Source organism: Aptenodytes patagonicus, chromosome 2, assembly GCF_965638725.1.
Source record: "Aptenodytes patagonicus chromosome 2, bAptPat1.pri.cur, whole genome shotgun sequence".
Taxonomy (NCBI): Eukaryota; Metazoa; Chordata; class Aves; order Sphenisciformes; family Spheniscidae; genus Aptenodytes; species Aptenodytes patagonicus.
The window spans coordinates 57,406,145-57,423,620 of record NC_134950.1 but is presented as its reverse complement, the minus strand read 5'-3'; the positions used below and the strand labels follow the sequence as shown (position 1 = coordinate 57,423,620).

General features: G+C 43.8%; 1 protein-coding gene across 6 annotated transcripts in view; it reads right to left on the bottom strand.

Moving 5' to 3' along the window:
- The window catches only part of MTCL1 (microtubule crosslinking factor 1), a 113,023-nt gene extending 96,179 nt beyond the window's left edge, over positions 1-16,844 (bottom strand). For 4 of the 6 annotated variants that reach the window (XM_076329955.1, XM_076329956.1, XM_076329957.1 and 1 more), the window contains exons 1-3: positions 16,760-16,833; positions 4,564-4,788; positions 2,891-3,049 (exon numbers count right to left, since the gene is read on the bottom strand). In XM_076329955.1, coding sequence (XP_076186070.1) covers positions 2,891-3,049; positions 4,564-4,761 — 357 coding nt within the window. In that variant the 5' untranslated portion in view covers positions 4,762-4,788; positions 16,760-16,833. Of the gene's footprint in view, positions 1-2,890; positions 3,050-4,563; positions 4,789-16,759 lie in introns of all 6 variants that reach the window. The other 2 variants (XM_076329953.1, XM_076329954.1) reach the window with 2 other exon arrangements.
- Between the last annotated feature and the right edge of the window lie 632 nt (positions 16,845-17,476).

The window sequence follows — 17,476 nt, the reverse complement described above, 5'->3', positions numbered from 1 at the left end:
AGTCTGGATGTGGTTTTGATAGATTATGTAAAAGCTTCTGAAAGCATGTCATGAAACGGGAATCCAGAAGCATCTGGGACTGGGGAGGGAAGTACATTAGCTACGACACAGCGGTAGAAGAGGAGATAAGAGCACTGTGAAGGACATGGCAGGTGACTTCTTGTCACCCTTCCTCTTTGTTGTAACTTTGCTTCTATTATTTGCAAAGCTGAGACACACTGAGAAATATTATCTAGTGACTAAAGAGGAAAGCCTGTCTCATATCTACTTAATACAACAACTTGAAATTACCTGGTCAGGAGGAGGCAAAAATGAATTTCCCAGTTAAAACTGCAAGGCTTTTTTGAAGGAAATAAGAATTTTATTTAGACAGAGCAAGCCTGTATATATTTCACACCAAAAAAATCCTGTTGAAAGTATCACAGGAGACTGAAACAGGTATTGGGGTGAAAGAATCCATAACAGCACTAAACATCGTAAATGTTAGGAATTCTTCAAAAGACTATGATAAAAAACAAAGGTGGCTTTAAAGAAAGAATGCTTTCAGAGATGTGTACAATTCCTAAAGATATTTCAGCATGCAAAATGTATTAAAGGTAATCAACATATATGCCACCCACTGCAGCGAAACACTGGATCCGAGGGAATTATACGGCAGGACAAAGCAGAAGTTAGCACTGAATTAAGCAATATACATGAACGCGGATGTGAGAAAACCTTTTTGTGGATCAGAGGATGATAGAGGAACAGGGCTGAGAATAGTCAAGGATATTACAGAAAATGAGCATATGGTGACAGTGAGCTATATCAGAGAGTGAATACTGTCTAACTGGGTCTCGGGCAATGCTCCAGGGCTGGATAGGAAAGACGGTCGGTCCTCCTAAGTGTCAGCCTTTAGATAGACGAGATGTATAGTTAGGGTGGATTAGGAAGAAGCTACATGGCCTTTGGGTCACTTTTCTCCTGATATATAAAGCACTAGTTTTCCCACTGGCATGTCTATAATACATTCCTTTAGAGCTTTGTACACATTAAATGTTCCTAAAGAGGCATTGCTTCTGGTAGTTATTTGAACACATCTTGAGGCAAGAATTTTTTTTTTTTATTTTTCAGCAATGTCAACAACATTGCAAACACATACTTATCTGGCACACATATCACTGTGTTTCTCCAACTTTTGGCTCATCTGTCCTTGTGTGACCTGCTGAGGACCCAAACTTCTGTCTTCTCACCTACTGTGACCTTGTGAAATTCTGACTCCCAGAGAAACCACCACTTATGCCATGAAAAACCAGACTCTCTCTACTACTACTACTACCTCTTATGCTACATCTTATGCCCTGCTCTGCCTCCAGATCACCACGAAAGCATCCCATCATTCTGCCTGCCGTCTCCCCTTCTCCCTAGCTCTCCTCCAGCCTTTGCCTCTTATGGGGCAAAGTCTGCTTCCAAAGTAAGGGTACGTTCACTTCAACCTGCAATGCAGCAGAGAGGTAGTTGAGTTAGTTGGGCTTCCCTGCCCTGCTAGGCTGCAGCAATCTAAGAAGCAGGGTAAATTCAGCCTGGTTAGAGCTAGCTTGAGACTCTAGTACTGCTGGATCAGTTTCTTTCCCACTGCTCACCCACAATTTAGTTTCCCAAACTGCTTAATCCCAAAGACCATCAAGCAGTATGTAGTGGACCTGTGTGTTAATCAACAACAAGCAGTACATTCGGTACTGTGGATGACACAGTATTTTTGTATGGAATATAGACTGCAGACCCTGTAACATGGTATCATGTCCATTAAGCACAGCATTCACAAATAACATTGAGAAAGAAGAATAGCTAATACATCATGCAGACTTTATCTTTTGCGTCAGGCTCCTAAGTAATCTAAGCAACACTGATGTTTACACCGGCTGATGATCTGTTCTGTTAGGTACAAAATGCTCCAAAACTCTTGCACTGGACTCCTCATAACCCAAACACACAGAGAAATTAAATAGGGGTTGTCCTTATAAAACTGAGTCAGGCTTTGTGCCAGCTGACTCGCAAGCATTGTTTGAAAGATTAGAATAACACATAATTGCACCAGCTCTCTAAATCTGACCAGGGCTCAGAAGATAAATGCCTTACCTCATTATGTTTAAATGCTCTATCTCAATCTGGTTTAAAACAGAGCAGAGGCTGTGAGCTGCCAATCTGCTGTACTGTTAAGAGAACAGAAATACCACTACGGACCAGGATGTGGGCTCCGACAAAGAGCCATGCTTAGTATTTGGCTTTCCTTTACTGTCCCCTGCTCCTCAGCTCACTCGCTTCCAAGGATCGCCACTTCACCCAGTATGACTATGTGTCAGCTCCAATTGAAATGATCCCTTTTCTCAACAGACAGCGTTTCTGCGCCTGAAGTGCAATGTTATTTATACATTACAGACTACATTCTTGCTGCCTAGCTCACGCTGGTGGCTCCCACTGTCACCACTGAAGAGCACCAGCCAAAGCGGCGGCTTGCCTATCCAAAGTATCCTCTCAGAGACGAGTCACGCGCACTTCATTTGACTCTCAAATAGGTGGAAGTCCCAGGCTGCGTAAAGGAGAGTCAAAGCTAGCCGGACTCAAACCAGGGATAGTTTTGCTCCACTAGGAAGAGAGGCTTTGAGGAGGCAGTTTAAAATGGGACAGAAGCCCCGGACAAAAGCCCCAGCATCACTCCTCTACCTCTCTACTGTTTCTAAACTACCAACACATTTGGGACATACAACAAAGGCGAGGAGATCTTTTGGGCAATTGTACAAGCAAGATCAGTAGGCATTTCATGTAAGAGTTAGTCTAAGATACTTGCGTGCCAAATTTCCCATCTAACCCAGCAACACCACTCTGCATGGCTTTCCTGACTATTGCTTACCTCTTTTAACTTGTCCAGCTCATTTTGCAATGTCTGCTTGGATACTTCCACCTCAATAATTTGCTGCCGAAGGATTTCATTTTCATCTTCTGCTTTAACACGTTTCTCCTCCACGCTCTCCAGCTCATGGTGCAGTCTGACAGAAACATCTTTGGCTACCTGGTCAGAAGAGCACAAATGCATGAAGAGGATCCATGAGGAGCAACAGCTACAGTACATCTCCTACGGTAGGAAGCATATTACAACCCTAGACAGCCAAGAGATTTTTAATTTCATTATGAGACTGTTGATGAAAGACTCCAAGCCTTCCAAGTACCAAAATGAATATTCATTTCTAATAAAGAAATCCAAGATGAAAATATATTTGATTACCCACCTCCAGCTCCCTCTCCACATTATGCTAAGGCAATGCCATGAACAGCAGGAGGGAACAAGCAGATACCAAACCCTCACATCAAAGTCGCAGCATATCACGTCGATAAAACAAAAGATGAGGAATTGTGCTGTAAAGTTGACAGGTCATCCATCAAAGCCGCATCCATGCACTAGTCTCATCCACCCAAATTTGCTGCTCTAGCAGCAATCACAACTAGGCAAGAGTGATATGAAAGCACAGAGATATATGCTAGCTTAGGTTTTCTGAGTCCAGCCTAACAAGAATAAATATTTACTCCAAAAACATTTGGAAAGGTGATTCATCACGCAAAATGATGAATTACTGAATAACAAGTCAGCAAAAACAAAGCAAACAGACTAAAAAAACTCAGTATCTCTTTCACTCGAATCTATGTACAACATTTTTACTGAGTAAGGTATCATTTCTATTATGATGAGGTTATCATTTGTTTTCTATCATAAAAGAGAAAATTAGGTCTGACATTTTGAAAAGTTTGACGATTTGATATGTCACTCTCATTTCCACTGCTGGGAACCAATCATTCCAGTTTCAGAAGGTTTTATGTTTTGCATTTTTAAGTACAAAATGCTTAATAATTCTAGTGGTAAGCAGTCCCTCTCTACAGAAGATATTTTCAGAACAGCTACAAGATAGCATTATTAAGACAGACAAGTAAAGCTAGATAAGCATCATGCCTATACAAAGCTTAGCCTTGATGGAAACATTTCTGAAAAATATAAAAACTGTTTCAGTATGAACATAATTTTTACAGGAATTTCTGTTTTTATGGGAATAGCATTTTGATTCTCTGTCTGCCTTGCTAAAATATTATAACAGTCTGTTCCTGTTATGAGTAACTCATTAGGCACTAAGAAATGCAACTTTGACTAGGTTTTTTTCAGTTATTTGGCATAAGCAAGAAGAGAAAAGGAAGGAAACAGCATGAATTGGGAAAAGCATATCAGGTTTTGTTTATACAGTTTTACAAAGCTAAGGTTTTCAGTAAAACCAGTAAAACAAAACCCTTTAAATCTTTCAAATGCACAAATGTAACTTGACTGCATTTCTTTCATTTTGAATCTAAGCACGTTTTTTTGCTCACTAACACATCTTTTTATGATGATAAGCTGCATATTTGTTCTCCACCACAGAAGAAGGAAATTGGTCCTGACGTTTGGAGAACTACTGCCTGTTTCATGTGTCATCTTCCCTTCCATTGCAGGGAGCCAAATCCCGGTCTGCTTTCTTTTGCTCTGAATATGAATCTCTCACCCACCTTTAAATCTTGCTCCAGGCTCCTAATGAGCTCTCCATCCACATGGCCTGTTTGTGCAACTTTCAAGCTTTTCTGTTCCGCTTTCCTGAGACGATATTGCAGAATGCGGCAATTCTTGTTTGCCCGGTCCAGCTCTCGCCGGAGCTCCTGCAGCTGGTAAACATCTTCCTCTAAATAGCTGTCACGCATTTCTTCCATTTCAGCCCGAAGTTCATCCAGCTCATCCTGTGAGAAGTCAAAACAGTGCTCCATCATACCTCTAAATCTCACCCGTGGGAGCAAAATAGGAAACATGCTCACTAGGATACCATATTAATGAAGTGATACAGATTGCAACATGCAGCTCCAGAAGTCATAGGAACAGAAGTTTTATCCCAACATTGACTAATTATGCTGAACTAAATTAATGAATTCTTGTTATATTTCATACAATTGCTTTAATAATTAAAAACAGACCAGATGCTTATCTGTCTCCTGAAACTGGTAACACCTGCATTTTACCATCTCTAATTAAAATAAAAAGTGCGTAATACTTTGCCACTATCTGAACTGATTCCTTGCTTTATTGAGACTACAGTAAACCTACTTAACCAAGTACGTCAGCATCTCTGTGTGATATGCCTTTTTAACCACCAGCACTTCCTAAAACTGAAATTGTCCCTTGAAAACTTCAATGAATCTTCACACCAAATACGGAACTGCTCCATATGAAAATGCTGTCCCATCTGAGCCTAGCACCGTGCATGTGCTTAATGACAGATGGGTTGGGTGCGAGAGAAAGTGGGTTTCTGTTGTGTGCACACACATTTCAATAACAGGACCACAGGGACAAAATAAAACCTGTGCCCGTGGGAATAACCTGGTCATTCTTTTCTGGGCATCATGAACTGTCCCAGTTCCACATTATAACATGAGCGGCACATGCTCTCTAAAGTCAGATTTAAAGATTTATGGCTGAATAGGATAAGCTCTATCATTCCCACTTGTTTAATCAGTGCATGACTGAAGCTCCAGAGCTAAAACTCTTATAAAGGTCTTCCAAGCACAGGAGTAAAAGCCATTAAACTACTGCGTGAGAGGAAAACCATGACTCTACTAACTTTGAACAAAGTTGGGGAAAAAAATCAAGAAAAAGAGCCAGGAGGAGAATATTTGAAATGAACTATTAATTTTTAAATCGTTTTCTTTAAAATTGCATTTGATATTATAAAGACCAAATTTTCTGTGGAAAACACAGCTTAAATAAGATTCAAGGAGAACTTGCACCGGTGCTAGCTGCACTGTTACCTCACTTCAGATCTGTAAATGACACTTGAAATACCAAGGATGCCTGCAGAATATTTCACACTTGTATCAGGTGGAGAAGACGCTGCTATGGAGTCAGCTCCGTTGACAAAGCCCCCCCCAGGCTGGACCATCCCTGTCCAGTTCCTCCATGAACGTATCTGCCTACATCCTCCCCCTACACCCCCCCTCTCAACCATTGCCCCTTCCCACGGCCTAACTGGATGGACGGTCGCCTTTTTCCCTGTATTCATCCTGTTCCACTGGAGCTTTAGTAACAAGTGAGGGACAGATCTTGTCTCTGAGCACAGTCCTGATCAAAGGAAGACATGTCAAACTTCTTTAGCCTCATTAGCATAGTTATGTTAGAATTATAGTGTTACTCCTACCAAAATCCCATCCACGTATAAAAACTCCAGTATTTATACAGCTATGTTTTAACTTCCGTTAGCTGAGCCAGCATAAGTCAAATTTTGGGTAAGCACAAGGCTTGTTATTTCCAAAATGACCACTCTGGGCTCAGCAGCGAGGCTTTGCTCCACCAGTACAGCCCTCCCAGTTCTCCCTAGATGCTCAGAAAGGACAGACAGGTTTTCTCGCAAGCCCACTATATCGCTGTGCATTCTCAATATATTCACATTTCTGCTGTAGGGACAGCCTGTCCTACAATCTCCCTGGGACGGCTGCAGGAGTAGAATATTTGTGTGGATGGAGAAACTCAAGGGTTACTCCACAGTGAGCTGGATCATGCTTGTGCCATACACTGCCTGAAAAGGAATAGTGTGAGCACAGTAACAGAAGTTACCCTTGCAGCAATGACATCCTCAGAAGTTGCAAATACATTCATTAACCACAAACAGCAGACTGCGAGGAAGCAAACGAGCTCTGCAGACCAAACCCAGCAGGATTCTTTCAAAACGATTTACAGTCCAGGCCATATCTACTCCTCCTCAGGGTATACCCAAATACTCTGGACAGTTTACAGCCAACACACTGGTGAAGTTTTGGTAAATGAATGATATTTTTTAAAAGAAAAATATAGCATCGTATGCTTGAGTGAATTGGGGAGACCTGTTTTTCTTTTTACACACTAATGTACACACTTTTTCACTATGCTTCACATTTATAGACACTTTCAAGAGGTAAAGTAAAAGTTTACCCAGTAAAGATGGAGATGCAGAAGAACATGTCAAGGTTTTAGAAACTGGTTAGAGAGTAGCAGTGGCTTTTGAACCTAAGAAAAGGAGTACGCTTTTGCGTTACCAGTTTATTAACTAGGTATTTTGCCTAAGGTACTCATACCAGAAGTACAGTCTTTACCTGCCAGAGCTAATATAGCCCTCTGGGATGAACAGGACCAGAGTTATTACTTAGGGCTCTCTGCAGACTCAGGAGTTGAATCTACCTCAACTAGATTTAAGTTCAATTAACTTTTTAATATCATCTTCAGAATGCTAATGTTAGATTAATAATTTGGTTGTAAATTGAGACTTTTGAAACACAAATCCACAATAAAGGAAAACATCTGTCATCACCAAATTAATGGGATCTGGTTTATAATCTGATGTTTATATTTAAGAGCTAAGCAATGGCTTTTGTGTATTAAGTGGCCGGCAAAGAGCAATTATAATGTTATTGCTCATCTCTTAAACTTCCTTCTTATCTATATCAGGTTTTGGAATTAGTAAATCTGGTTGGTTTCTAAAGACAAATAATCCACAATATTTGACTTCAAAGCATTTATTACAACCAAATTTGGAAAGTGAAACTGTCATGGTTTAACCCCAGCCAGCCACTAAGCCCCACACAGCCGCTCGCTCACTCCCCTGGGGTGGGATGGGGGAGAGAATCAGAAGAGTAAAAGAGACAAAACTCGTGGGTTGAGATAAAGACAGTTTAATAGGTAAAGCAAGACGCGCATGCAAGCAAAGCAAAACAAGGAATTCATTCACTCCTTCCCATCGGCAGGCAGGTGTTCAGCCATCTCCAGGAAAGCAGGGCTCCATCACGCATAACGGTGACTTGGGAAGACAAATGCCATCACTCCAAACATCCCCCCCCTTCTTTCTTCTTCCCCCAGCTTATATGCTGAGCATGATGTCATATGGTGTGGAATATCCCTTTGGTCATTTGGGGTCAGCTGTCCCAGCCGTGTCCCCTCCCAACTTCTTGTGCACCCCCAGCCTACTCGCTGGTGGGGTGGTGTGAGGAGCAGAAAAGGCCTCGACTCTGTGTAAGCACTACTCAGCAGTAACGAAAACACCCCTGTGTTATCAACACTGTTTCCAGCACAAATCCAAAACATAGCCCCATACTAGCTACGATGAAGAAAATTAACTCTACCCCAGCCAAAACCAGCACAGACACTCACATCATTTTAAACAACCCAATCCCTGAAACAGTCATCTAATTGAAACTGAATATTCCCAAATCCTCTCAGTGGGCATGGGAGTTCTCCCAGCCTTAAGAGTCACTCTGTCTCCATTGGAGACTTGAATCCGCTGTCTTTCCTCCTACTGAAAAAGTTCCCCAAAGAGCTGCAAGCGCTGGCCTGTCTTTTATCTCCAGGAAAACTTAAGTTTTCTCAATCATCTCCCTTAACAGCACAACTCCGACTTTGCAAGTCTGTGATTTTTTTTGTTATGCTTGCCTCTGGTTTTCATTATAAATACACAGTTTTATTTTCTCTAGTGTAATTTTGCAGATAAACTAAAATTTAGGGTACAATCAAGAAAGCTGTACTTTAAAACCTTGCACAGTTCTCCTCTCAGATTTTTTTTTGACTGAATTGAACTTCTTTTCCACACTTAATTTTTTTTCTACTCCCAAAACTTTCATATAGAAATCAGATTGTGTCCCGACCCCTTGTATTTAGGAATACAGCATCCTTTGGATGAGCTTTAAAACACAGCAACATACATGCAAATACAATGAGGGCACAAACAATTTTGACCGTATAAGGAGCAGAAACCTTGCCGTACGAGCTGCATGCCGCGCCAGCCCGCTTTCTGCTGTATTACTGCAGTGCCTGGGGCTAGGACCTACGAAGTCTGTCCAGCCCAGGGAGGAAAAACCCAAATGGGACAGACTAAATCTTTTTGAGTAGCAAGAGGAAGTCCTATTTTTATATATCAAAAATATATATACAGGAGTATGTCACCTCTGAAACGTCAAAATATAAGAAAACAATATGTGGTTCAGATTTTGTATGACAGCACACAATTATGAATGCTGGGATAATCTTTTACTAGTTACAGTAAAGACATAATCTTGCTCTCAATACAGGCCACAAAACCAGTGGCAAGGGTTTAGATGCTTCCAGTTCATAACAGCTTATTCTCCTTGGTAGGTACTTGTGATTCTGCTGTAGATGCTGAAACCTTGTGTTAGCATCTCCTAAGTCTGTTATGATTACACCTACAAAACTTAAGATTACACCTACAGCTTAAATCCTCTTCTAAAGTGATGCGTGCACACAAAATGGAGGAAGCGAAGTTATAGACTCAGGGAAGTGGAAATTAAAACTGAAACTATGATGGTCCTACTTACTAAACTGGCAAACCTACCGCTTTGAAGGAAAACATGTCAGTCATTAGTGAAATCAAAGGTAAATACAGCAAAGCCAGAACCTTAAGAATCCCAAGCTCGGTCATTCACAAAAAAGATGTTTTGGCTGCGAGGCAGTTGGAAATACTAGATAAACCCAATCCCTGGCTTCATTAAAATGTATTGTTCTTATTACTATTATTATTGTGAGTGAGAATTAAAGCTCTTTCTCTCAGGAGGTATTGAGCTTCATACCATGAGCTTTAATATTGTAAAACTGAAGAAAAAGATCAGAATAGGCACTTAAAAGTAATTAAAACAAACAAGTAAGAAAGCGGCCATCCCTCTTTGTGCAACTAAAAAATGGAGAGCCTGCTCCCTTCCTTAAACAGGGACGACCTGCTCCAGCATCCCAAAGTGGCAATTGAAATTGGGAGGTTAAGTGCTGGTGGCATGAGAAGCTTCACTTAGCTCTATGTTCCTGTAGGGGATGAGAGCCTCCTCTTGATCCCTTTTAATTTAATGGTAATTATGTTATTACTTTCAGTAAGAACAGCACCAGGCAGAGAGTCCTGGAAGAAAGCACATTGTTTAGGAAAAAGCTAAACTGCTTCTCTTTCCAGATGTCACCCTGGTCATGAGAAAGAACAAATGGAAGTGTGGGAAAGAAAATAACTTGCTAACTGGCAGCTTTTTCCAAATTTGCAGTAGATATCCAAGTTGCTCCTGCTTCCGAGTCTAACTGCTTACGGTTTCAGGTACTTGGCCCAAATGACTTCCTAAAGGCCAGCTATTTGGGGTCTGATAGAGATGACTCATCTGAGATTCATGGGGTGGCTGTATCAACGCAGGGCCACACACGCTGCTCCATTTGCAGGATTCCCCTAGACTTCAGTGCAAAAGCAACAGAATTAGGATTCACTGTTTCCCTGTCAGTCTACCAAGCCAAGGTGAATTGGCTGAAAGGGGAAAGCCTGCGTGCAGTTTACATCGCTGCATAGCCCAAATACATACTGATAGTGTCATTTCACATCTGTACTGTGCAAATTGAAGACTTGCCTGTCAGAAGAGAAGCCATTAATACCTTTACTGATGTCATGCTTGTTTATTATTGATTTAATTTATAATGAAGTATAATTAAGGGTAAATTATAGGAATATGCCTTGTTTAGGATTCTTAAAAAAAAAACAAACAGAGGGAGAGAAAAAGAGTCAGGCCATGCAGCTATTACACTAAGTAACCCATACTCATGAGTCATTCCCACTGAAACGACCAGGAATACCTGTACAACTGATGGGCTGTGTCTACCCAGCCAGTCTGTCTGAGTTCTGTAATGAGGTTTGAAAGTAAATTTTCCAATCATCCCCACCGACTGCGTGCTCATTCAGCCCACAGAGCACGCAAGAACCAGATTCCTTCTGAAATAAAATAAACAGAGACGTATGCCCCAAGGGTGCACCGAATGTGCTCCATTACTCTTGAGTCCTCTGGACAACTGTAAAACACATGTACAATGGGGATGTTTTGTTCAAGGGGCCAGACTAAATACAGTCCAAAGTAAGACCCCTAAACTGCATATAAAGACAGAGGTAGGGACATCAGCACCAGCTGCGTCTAAGTCAGCCTGCTGATCTACCCTCACTGAGCTGAATTACTGGCTAATGTAGAAAAAGCTCTTAACTCGGAGCGTGAATAGAGACTAAAAACTGAAACCCAACCATGAGTCAAAAAAAAAAAAAAAAAAGGCATTTTGGAAATTACTATTAGGGAGAAATTACATGCAGAAAATTGCATAAAAGATGTATGGATACTGAATTCTTTACTATGCATTTACAGTTACGTATATTAGCAAACTGCAAGTCTTTAGGCTCCAGTGAATTAGAACGCATCAGTGTCCAGAAGTTATATACTAACTTGGAAACATCTGCAAACTAGGAAGAAAAAAACCAATAAACTGTACACTATTTAAGAAAATGCAAATGAAGGATGAAATTCAATTGTTTATGTAAAAAATGTAAGTATTTATTAATTTAGCCAAAAGCCATATTTGTAGATTATGCCAGTACTATTTTCTAAATAGAAGGTTATTTAACATACATTAAATCAAATGAGGGGAGAGTGAGGAAGGGAGGAGGGGCTGAAATTACAGCGGGTAGCTGCTATTGTGCTGGCAAATCCAGAACTTCTAGAAAGTCCTTGATAAATCTAAGATTCGTGAACTGTGATTTTATGTAATCTCTGTTTTCGTATTTTAAATATCTCAAACTGTCTGTATGTAGGAGATGCTGCTGTTCCTAAGGAATAAACACATCCCCCATACCACTTTACAGCAGAACTGCAGTAGGGATAAATATGCTCTAAAAGGCTTTGGTTAGGAAGAAAGCAACAACCATTATTTTTGCCTCGTGCAAAATATATTAATGAATCTAAAGTCCCTGGGCCCCTGGTATTATTGTTTAGCTCTCAAACCAAACTACTTTACAAGTCATGCTCTGGTCCGACATTGCTTGAAGCTTGTGCACAAAACAAGATGAGAACTGAAAAATCGTAGGACCGTGAGCACCTGTTGACTTCAGGGCCGGTTTAAGTTTGCAGGATCCGAGAGCGAGAGCAGCGTCTGGCAGCTTTTCTGCTTCTTTCAAGCATTAGCCCCAGTATTATTTCAACACGCTTCCTCGACTGGGGCAGTTGAAACCATTTGAGCAGTCATCTGGCTGGTGCAACATTGATATCATCTATTGAGGGCCACCAAGGGAAATATTGCCTGGTGCATCACACAGCTAATCCCCTCCAGGCAGCGCAGGGGTTGACGGGGACACAGCTGGGGCTAACAAAGCACATGGCCTCGCTATTCTTCCCCTAAGTGACATCTCCCCCCGACAGCTGACCGTCACTCTGGTTGAGCCTGGCCACGCGGGTTTTGTGCCCCAGGCAGGGTTATCGCCTCCGTTCTCTTTGGGACCGCCAGTGACCAGGTGGGAAAAGCAGTATGTCAAGCAGAGATGGGGGATGAGCTTTGTTTTGCTAACCCCGGTAACCCACACTAAACGGAAGAAAATTGGTCCCATCACTTCGCATCATTTTTGCTCTGCGAAACCCTTTGACATACACAAGTCCCTGCTGGTTAATAAAAGAAACGGTGGTATTACTCCTCATGAGTTCATCTCAGGCCTAGGGACTCAAAGACCTACAGTTTCAAGGGAGCTGAGAAATACAATGTAACCTCATGTGACACACACTCTGATTTTAAACAAAAATTAACAACCTTTAGATGTATCGGGGTGGAATACGGGGCCTGGAGTAGCCCCTTATTCAATTTATATCCAGCATATGTCTCAGATAAAAATGAATATAGAAAGAATAAAGACAAAGCAAGATAAACAAGATGATTATCTAATAAATCCAAGATAGTTTAGAATATATTTTTGTGCTAGTTCACACTGTAGCAGCATTTCTGGCCTGTTGAACTTACACCAACACACGCACGAAGAGGAGGCCCGGTAAAGCGAAGCGGAGCAAGCACCGGTTTCATTTTAAGGGCTGTACGAAGTGCTATGCCTCACGTAGGAGGCTGCTTTCACATTGTGGCCATGAAGGATGTAAAGAGAAAAGGGGCATGTGGCACGACTAACATACCACTGCTGTTTCTGATAGCACGTTTATTTAATTAAAACAGTCTGAATTAAACTTTGGCCGAGATACAGCAAGAACATTTTTAATTGCTAAAATTTGGGCCCTCTTCCTTAGGATCCCTCATCCTTTAGAGGGCTCTACACCACAAAGAGCTTCTTTCAAAGTTTCCCAAGGACTTGCATAGCGCATGACGCTTCTCCACGTGCTAGACACTTTAAAGCAATCCTGAAGAACAACCACTTGTGTGGGCAGTATTTTGCCAGTGCTAACAGGACTGGCTAGCAATAACTAAAACTTTACCTTCCACTAGCACTTACCAATGACCTCCTGGCTCCACAGAGGCCCACGACATAACTTCTCCCTTACACATCAACAAATAAATGATACCTTTTAAATGCTGCTGTAGTATTACAGTCTTCCCCCCTAGGTAGCTGAAATAAGGTTATGCAAGAAATATATGAAACTGAAATCAATGATGAAATTTCACAGAGGTAGTAGAAGAGAGACTTCCCAATGCAAACACTTCTCCTCAGCCATTTCACCTACAGGCTTAACCTTACAGATAGTTGGCCATTGCTGGAGCCAGTCTCGTCTAGGGTAAAATCACAGTCCCTGGAAATATATAAGGCGGTAACTTGATATCAGGTTGAGATCTGGCTCACAGTACATGAAGTCTGAGATGTTTGCAGCACCAACAGTTTGCTGTGCAAAGGCTTCCATGGAGCATTCTGGGAGACTTTCTAGCACTTCTTGAGTAGAAATAAAAACAAACGATGGTGTTTGTTTTGTTCTTTCTGGTAGCCCTTTAATCTCCAGTAGGCTTGAGCACTAAGTCTATGTGAATATATATACACACTATGGTCTATAAGGTATGTTCCAGACACGTGAAAGATACGTGCAAGACCTTCCTATGTGAATGATAAATTTCCCTGAAACAAGCTTTAAAATTATGCACCCTCACTGTTGCGCTCCAGCTGCAGGGAAGGATAAGGAGGAGTGAAAACTACAAAATTCGGCATATGGCCATGCTCAGGAAATTAGGAGTTTCTTCTCGGATTTATCTAATAATTTGTCTATTTACAGCTGACAGCTTCCCCATTATCCCTTAGTCCCCTCCAGTTAAAGGAGAAACACAGCTCGCTCCAATACCAACCAAGAGAACTGCGTTGTAAAAACCACGAGGAACAAACCCGCAAGTAAACAACTCAGTCAATGCTGTGGTTTTAATTTGCAGAAGGTTTTTATAGGTTTCCCTAGGAAAGGAAAATGAAGTTTGGGAATTCTCCTGGTAACTTTTGCGCCACTGGGCTGTTTCCAACTATTTCAAGAGAGGAGCAGAACTGCTAAGACTTCGTGCACCTGGGTGGCTGAGGAGAGCAGACAGACCGTGTAGTCATTCCCCTCAGAAGAGGTGACAGCATGAGCTCGTGGCTTTCCAGGCACCAGGACATGCCCACTGGAAGTCAACTGGGACACAGAGCCCCAAGAAACCAGTCTGTATTATCCTACTGGTCTCAGAAATACTTGTAGCCTGAAAACTCATAGTCCAAATCAAAGAAGGGTTGGGACACAATTGCTGTAGATGATGAAGACAACAAGGTGAAAGACCTGAAGACACTGTTGCACAGGGTGAGAAGTTTGAAATGATGTAGAATAAAGTTTTTTACCTAGGACCTGCCAATGTCAATCAGATCCTATGATCAGAAAGTCCCTCAGGTGGGACGTCCTAACAGTGGTCGGTCCTAGACAATTCAGACAAAGTCTTTTTTTTCAGTTTCTCATAGTTAAAAACTACATTCAGTATGAAACAAGAGGCTTAACACATTCTTCATAATGGGTTAAAATTTAAGTACTATAATTGTGCAAATCCTGTAATGCAAAGAGATGCTCCTGCTCTTTTGGCCTCCAAGACTTCTAATGGCAGTGCCAGTTTATCTACTCCTAAAGCAATTCCTATTATCAGTTCTGATGTCTTTACATCTCCTCTTGTTTCTAGGCTGTCAAGTAAAACGGAAGCTTCTGATAAAGGTTCTCTATGCTACTTAACATTTTATAGACTATTACATTTCCCTAACACAGTCTGGAGTTTTCCATCCAATGAGTGCTATAAAAGCTTTCCTATGTGCCAATAATTGTTATTGGTCTAGTTCTGTATTATCCTTTTCTAGATGACCAGCAGTGCCCAAAGTATTTCAGGTACACCCACTGATCTGTGTAACAGCTACAGATCTATAAAACATTATATTATTTTCTTTGTTACTCTCTGTTCAGTTCCCACTGAAATCTAACATAATTTTTGCCCGCAGTTTCACATTGAGCAGAGATTTTCATTGCTCTTTCTCTCATGATGCTCCTGAGTTAACACAACACATTTAAAACCCAGAAAAGTGCATACTCAGTCCTTCATCTCTCCAAGTGCTTCAAATTTTAAATATTGAGATTTAATTCCCATCCTCTGTCTTCATTTTTCCCTCATTCCTCGGGGGTTAAGTCTACGATTAAGTTCCGTCTGGTCTTCGCTGGGCTTGACTTAAGATAAAAAAACTTAATGTCATCTGAAAATTTTGCTGTATCATTGCTCGTCCCTTTTTCCAGTTCATTAAGCAGCACCAGACCCAGCAAAGAACCTTGCAGCACCTCTGCTGTTAACCTTTTGCTATGTTGAACATCGTTTCTTGTCCCTTAGCCAAAACCCCTTAACAAGCCCAGCCTATATCTTTACCACCCTACTCTCCCAAGGTTATACCCAACTCCAGTCCTCCAAGCAAAACTCCCATGGATTTCCATGGTCATTTTGCTTGACAACAGGGTGTTTCCAAAATCAGGGAACAAAGATTGTTCTCACTGGCAGCAGAGTCAAATGGTACAGTAGCTGAGGTTACATGATTATCTGTTTATCTTATTTATAGATCTTTACGGTTGTAGCCTCTTTGCTGTGCCAAAAGATCAGATTGTAAGTGCAAGTCCAACTAAAGGTTCCCACAGGTCAACCCAGCTCAGAGCACGCCTGAATTTAGCTTTTCTGTTTCTCCGAAGATAAATGCACATAGATGTACTTTCCTACCTGTACAAGGATGCAATGACACTTTTTATGGCTGCTCTTGTTATTCTACTAGTACTTCACGAGTGGTTTCACTTTCCAGTGATAAAGTAACACCATAAACAGTCAAGATAATGCTGTCATCCTTTCCACATCAAATGAGGGAACCGGTTTCTTTGGCTTTTCTTAAAGGGCGATACTGAGGAAAACAGTTCCTGGAAAGCAAGGTCTTGCTAACCAGTAGAGTGTTTGTGGTGCTTTAGAAAGAGTTGGGGTTTCCTGAGCTACCACCATCCCAACCAAACGTGGCATTGCCACAGTACATGTTGCACCGGACTTGCGTACATCCAGCCTCCGCAAATCGGGCTTTTGCAGGGAGCCGTGATCACACGCTTAAGTCCCTTACCTGCCCTTAAGCCGTGCCACGGCCCGGCTTTGCGGGGGAGCGCCGAGACGCCCGTCTGGCTCTCCCTGTCCCTGTTCCTCTCCCGCGGGTGAAATTGGGCATGTGGTCCGGCGGGGGCGGGGGGTCCCACGGGAGGTGACTTCAGACTGCGCGAATCCATTCGCCGCCCCCAGCGCGGACCCCGCAGCCCCGGGCAGGAGGGGCTGCGCCTTTACCGCTGCCTCCCCCTTCCCTTCCCTTCCCCGGGCGGGGACCCGCCAAGGCCGGGCTCCGCGGGCGATGCTCACCTTGAGGTACTCGTTCTCCGAGCGCAGCTCCTCCACCTCCCGCTGCAGCTCCTCCGGGGCCGCCGGCGGCGGCTCCCCGCGGCTCGGGGCTCGCCCCCCGCCCGGGGTCGCGGGCAGCGGATCCCCGCGGGGGCCGGGGGGCGGAGGGGCTCCGCGCCCGGGGCCGGGGCCGACGCGGGTCGGCTCGGCGGCGGGCTGGGCGGCGGGCGGCTCCCGCTCGCGGTCGCTGGAGCCGGTGCCGGACTCGGCGTCGCTGCTGGCGGCCGCGGCCGGGCGCTGCTCGTCGGAGAGCGGCTCGGAGGGGCAGTCGGAGAGGTCGGAGCTGCTGTCCGTGTGGCCGACGCGGGCCAGCGCCGCCGCCGCTGCCGCATGGCCGCTGCCCGCCGCGGCGCCCCGCTTCCCCTTCCTGCCCTTGCCGGGCGGCGGGGCCGCCTCGCCGCCGGGCTGCCGCCCCCCGCCCCGGCCGCCGGGGCCCGGCTCCGGACCGCGGGCCGCCCGCTTGGCGCATGGGGCGGCCTTGGCCCCCGCCCTGCCGGCGGCGGTGACGGCGGCGGCGGCCTTGCCCCCCGGGGCGGCGGGGCGGCGGGAGAGGCGGCCCGGCGCCGCCAGGAGCCCCGCGGCCGGCGGGTGGGCGCCCGGGTGCGGCGACGGGGGCGCCCGGCCGGGGAGGCCGGGGGACTTGGGAGGGGCGGGCGGCGGCTTGGCGGCGGCGGCGGC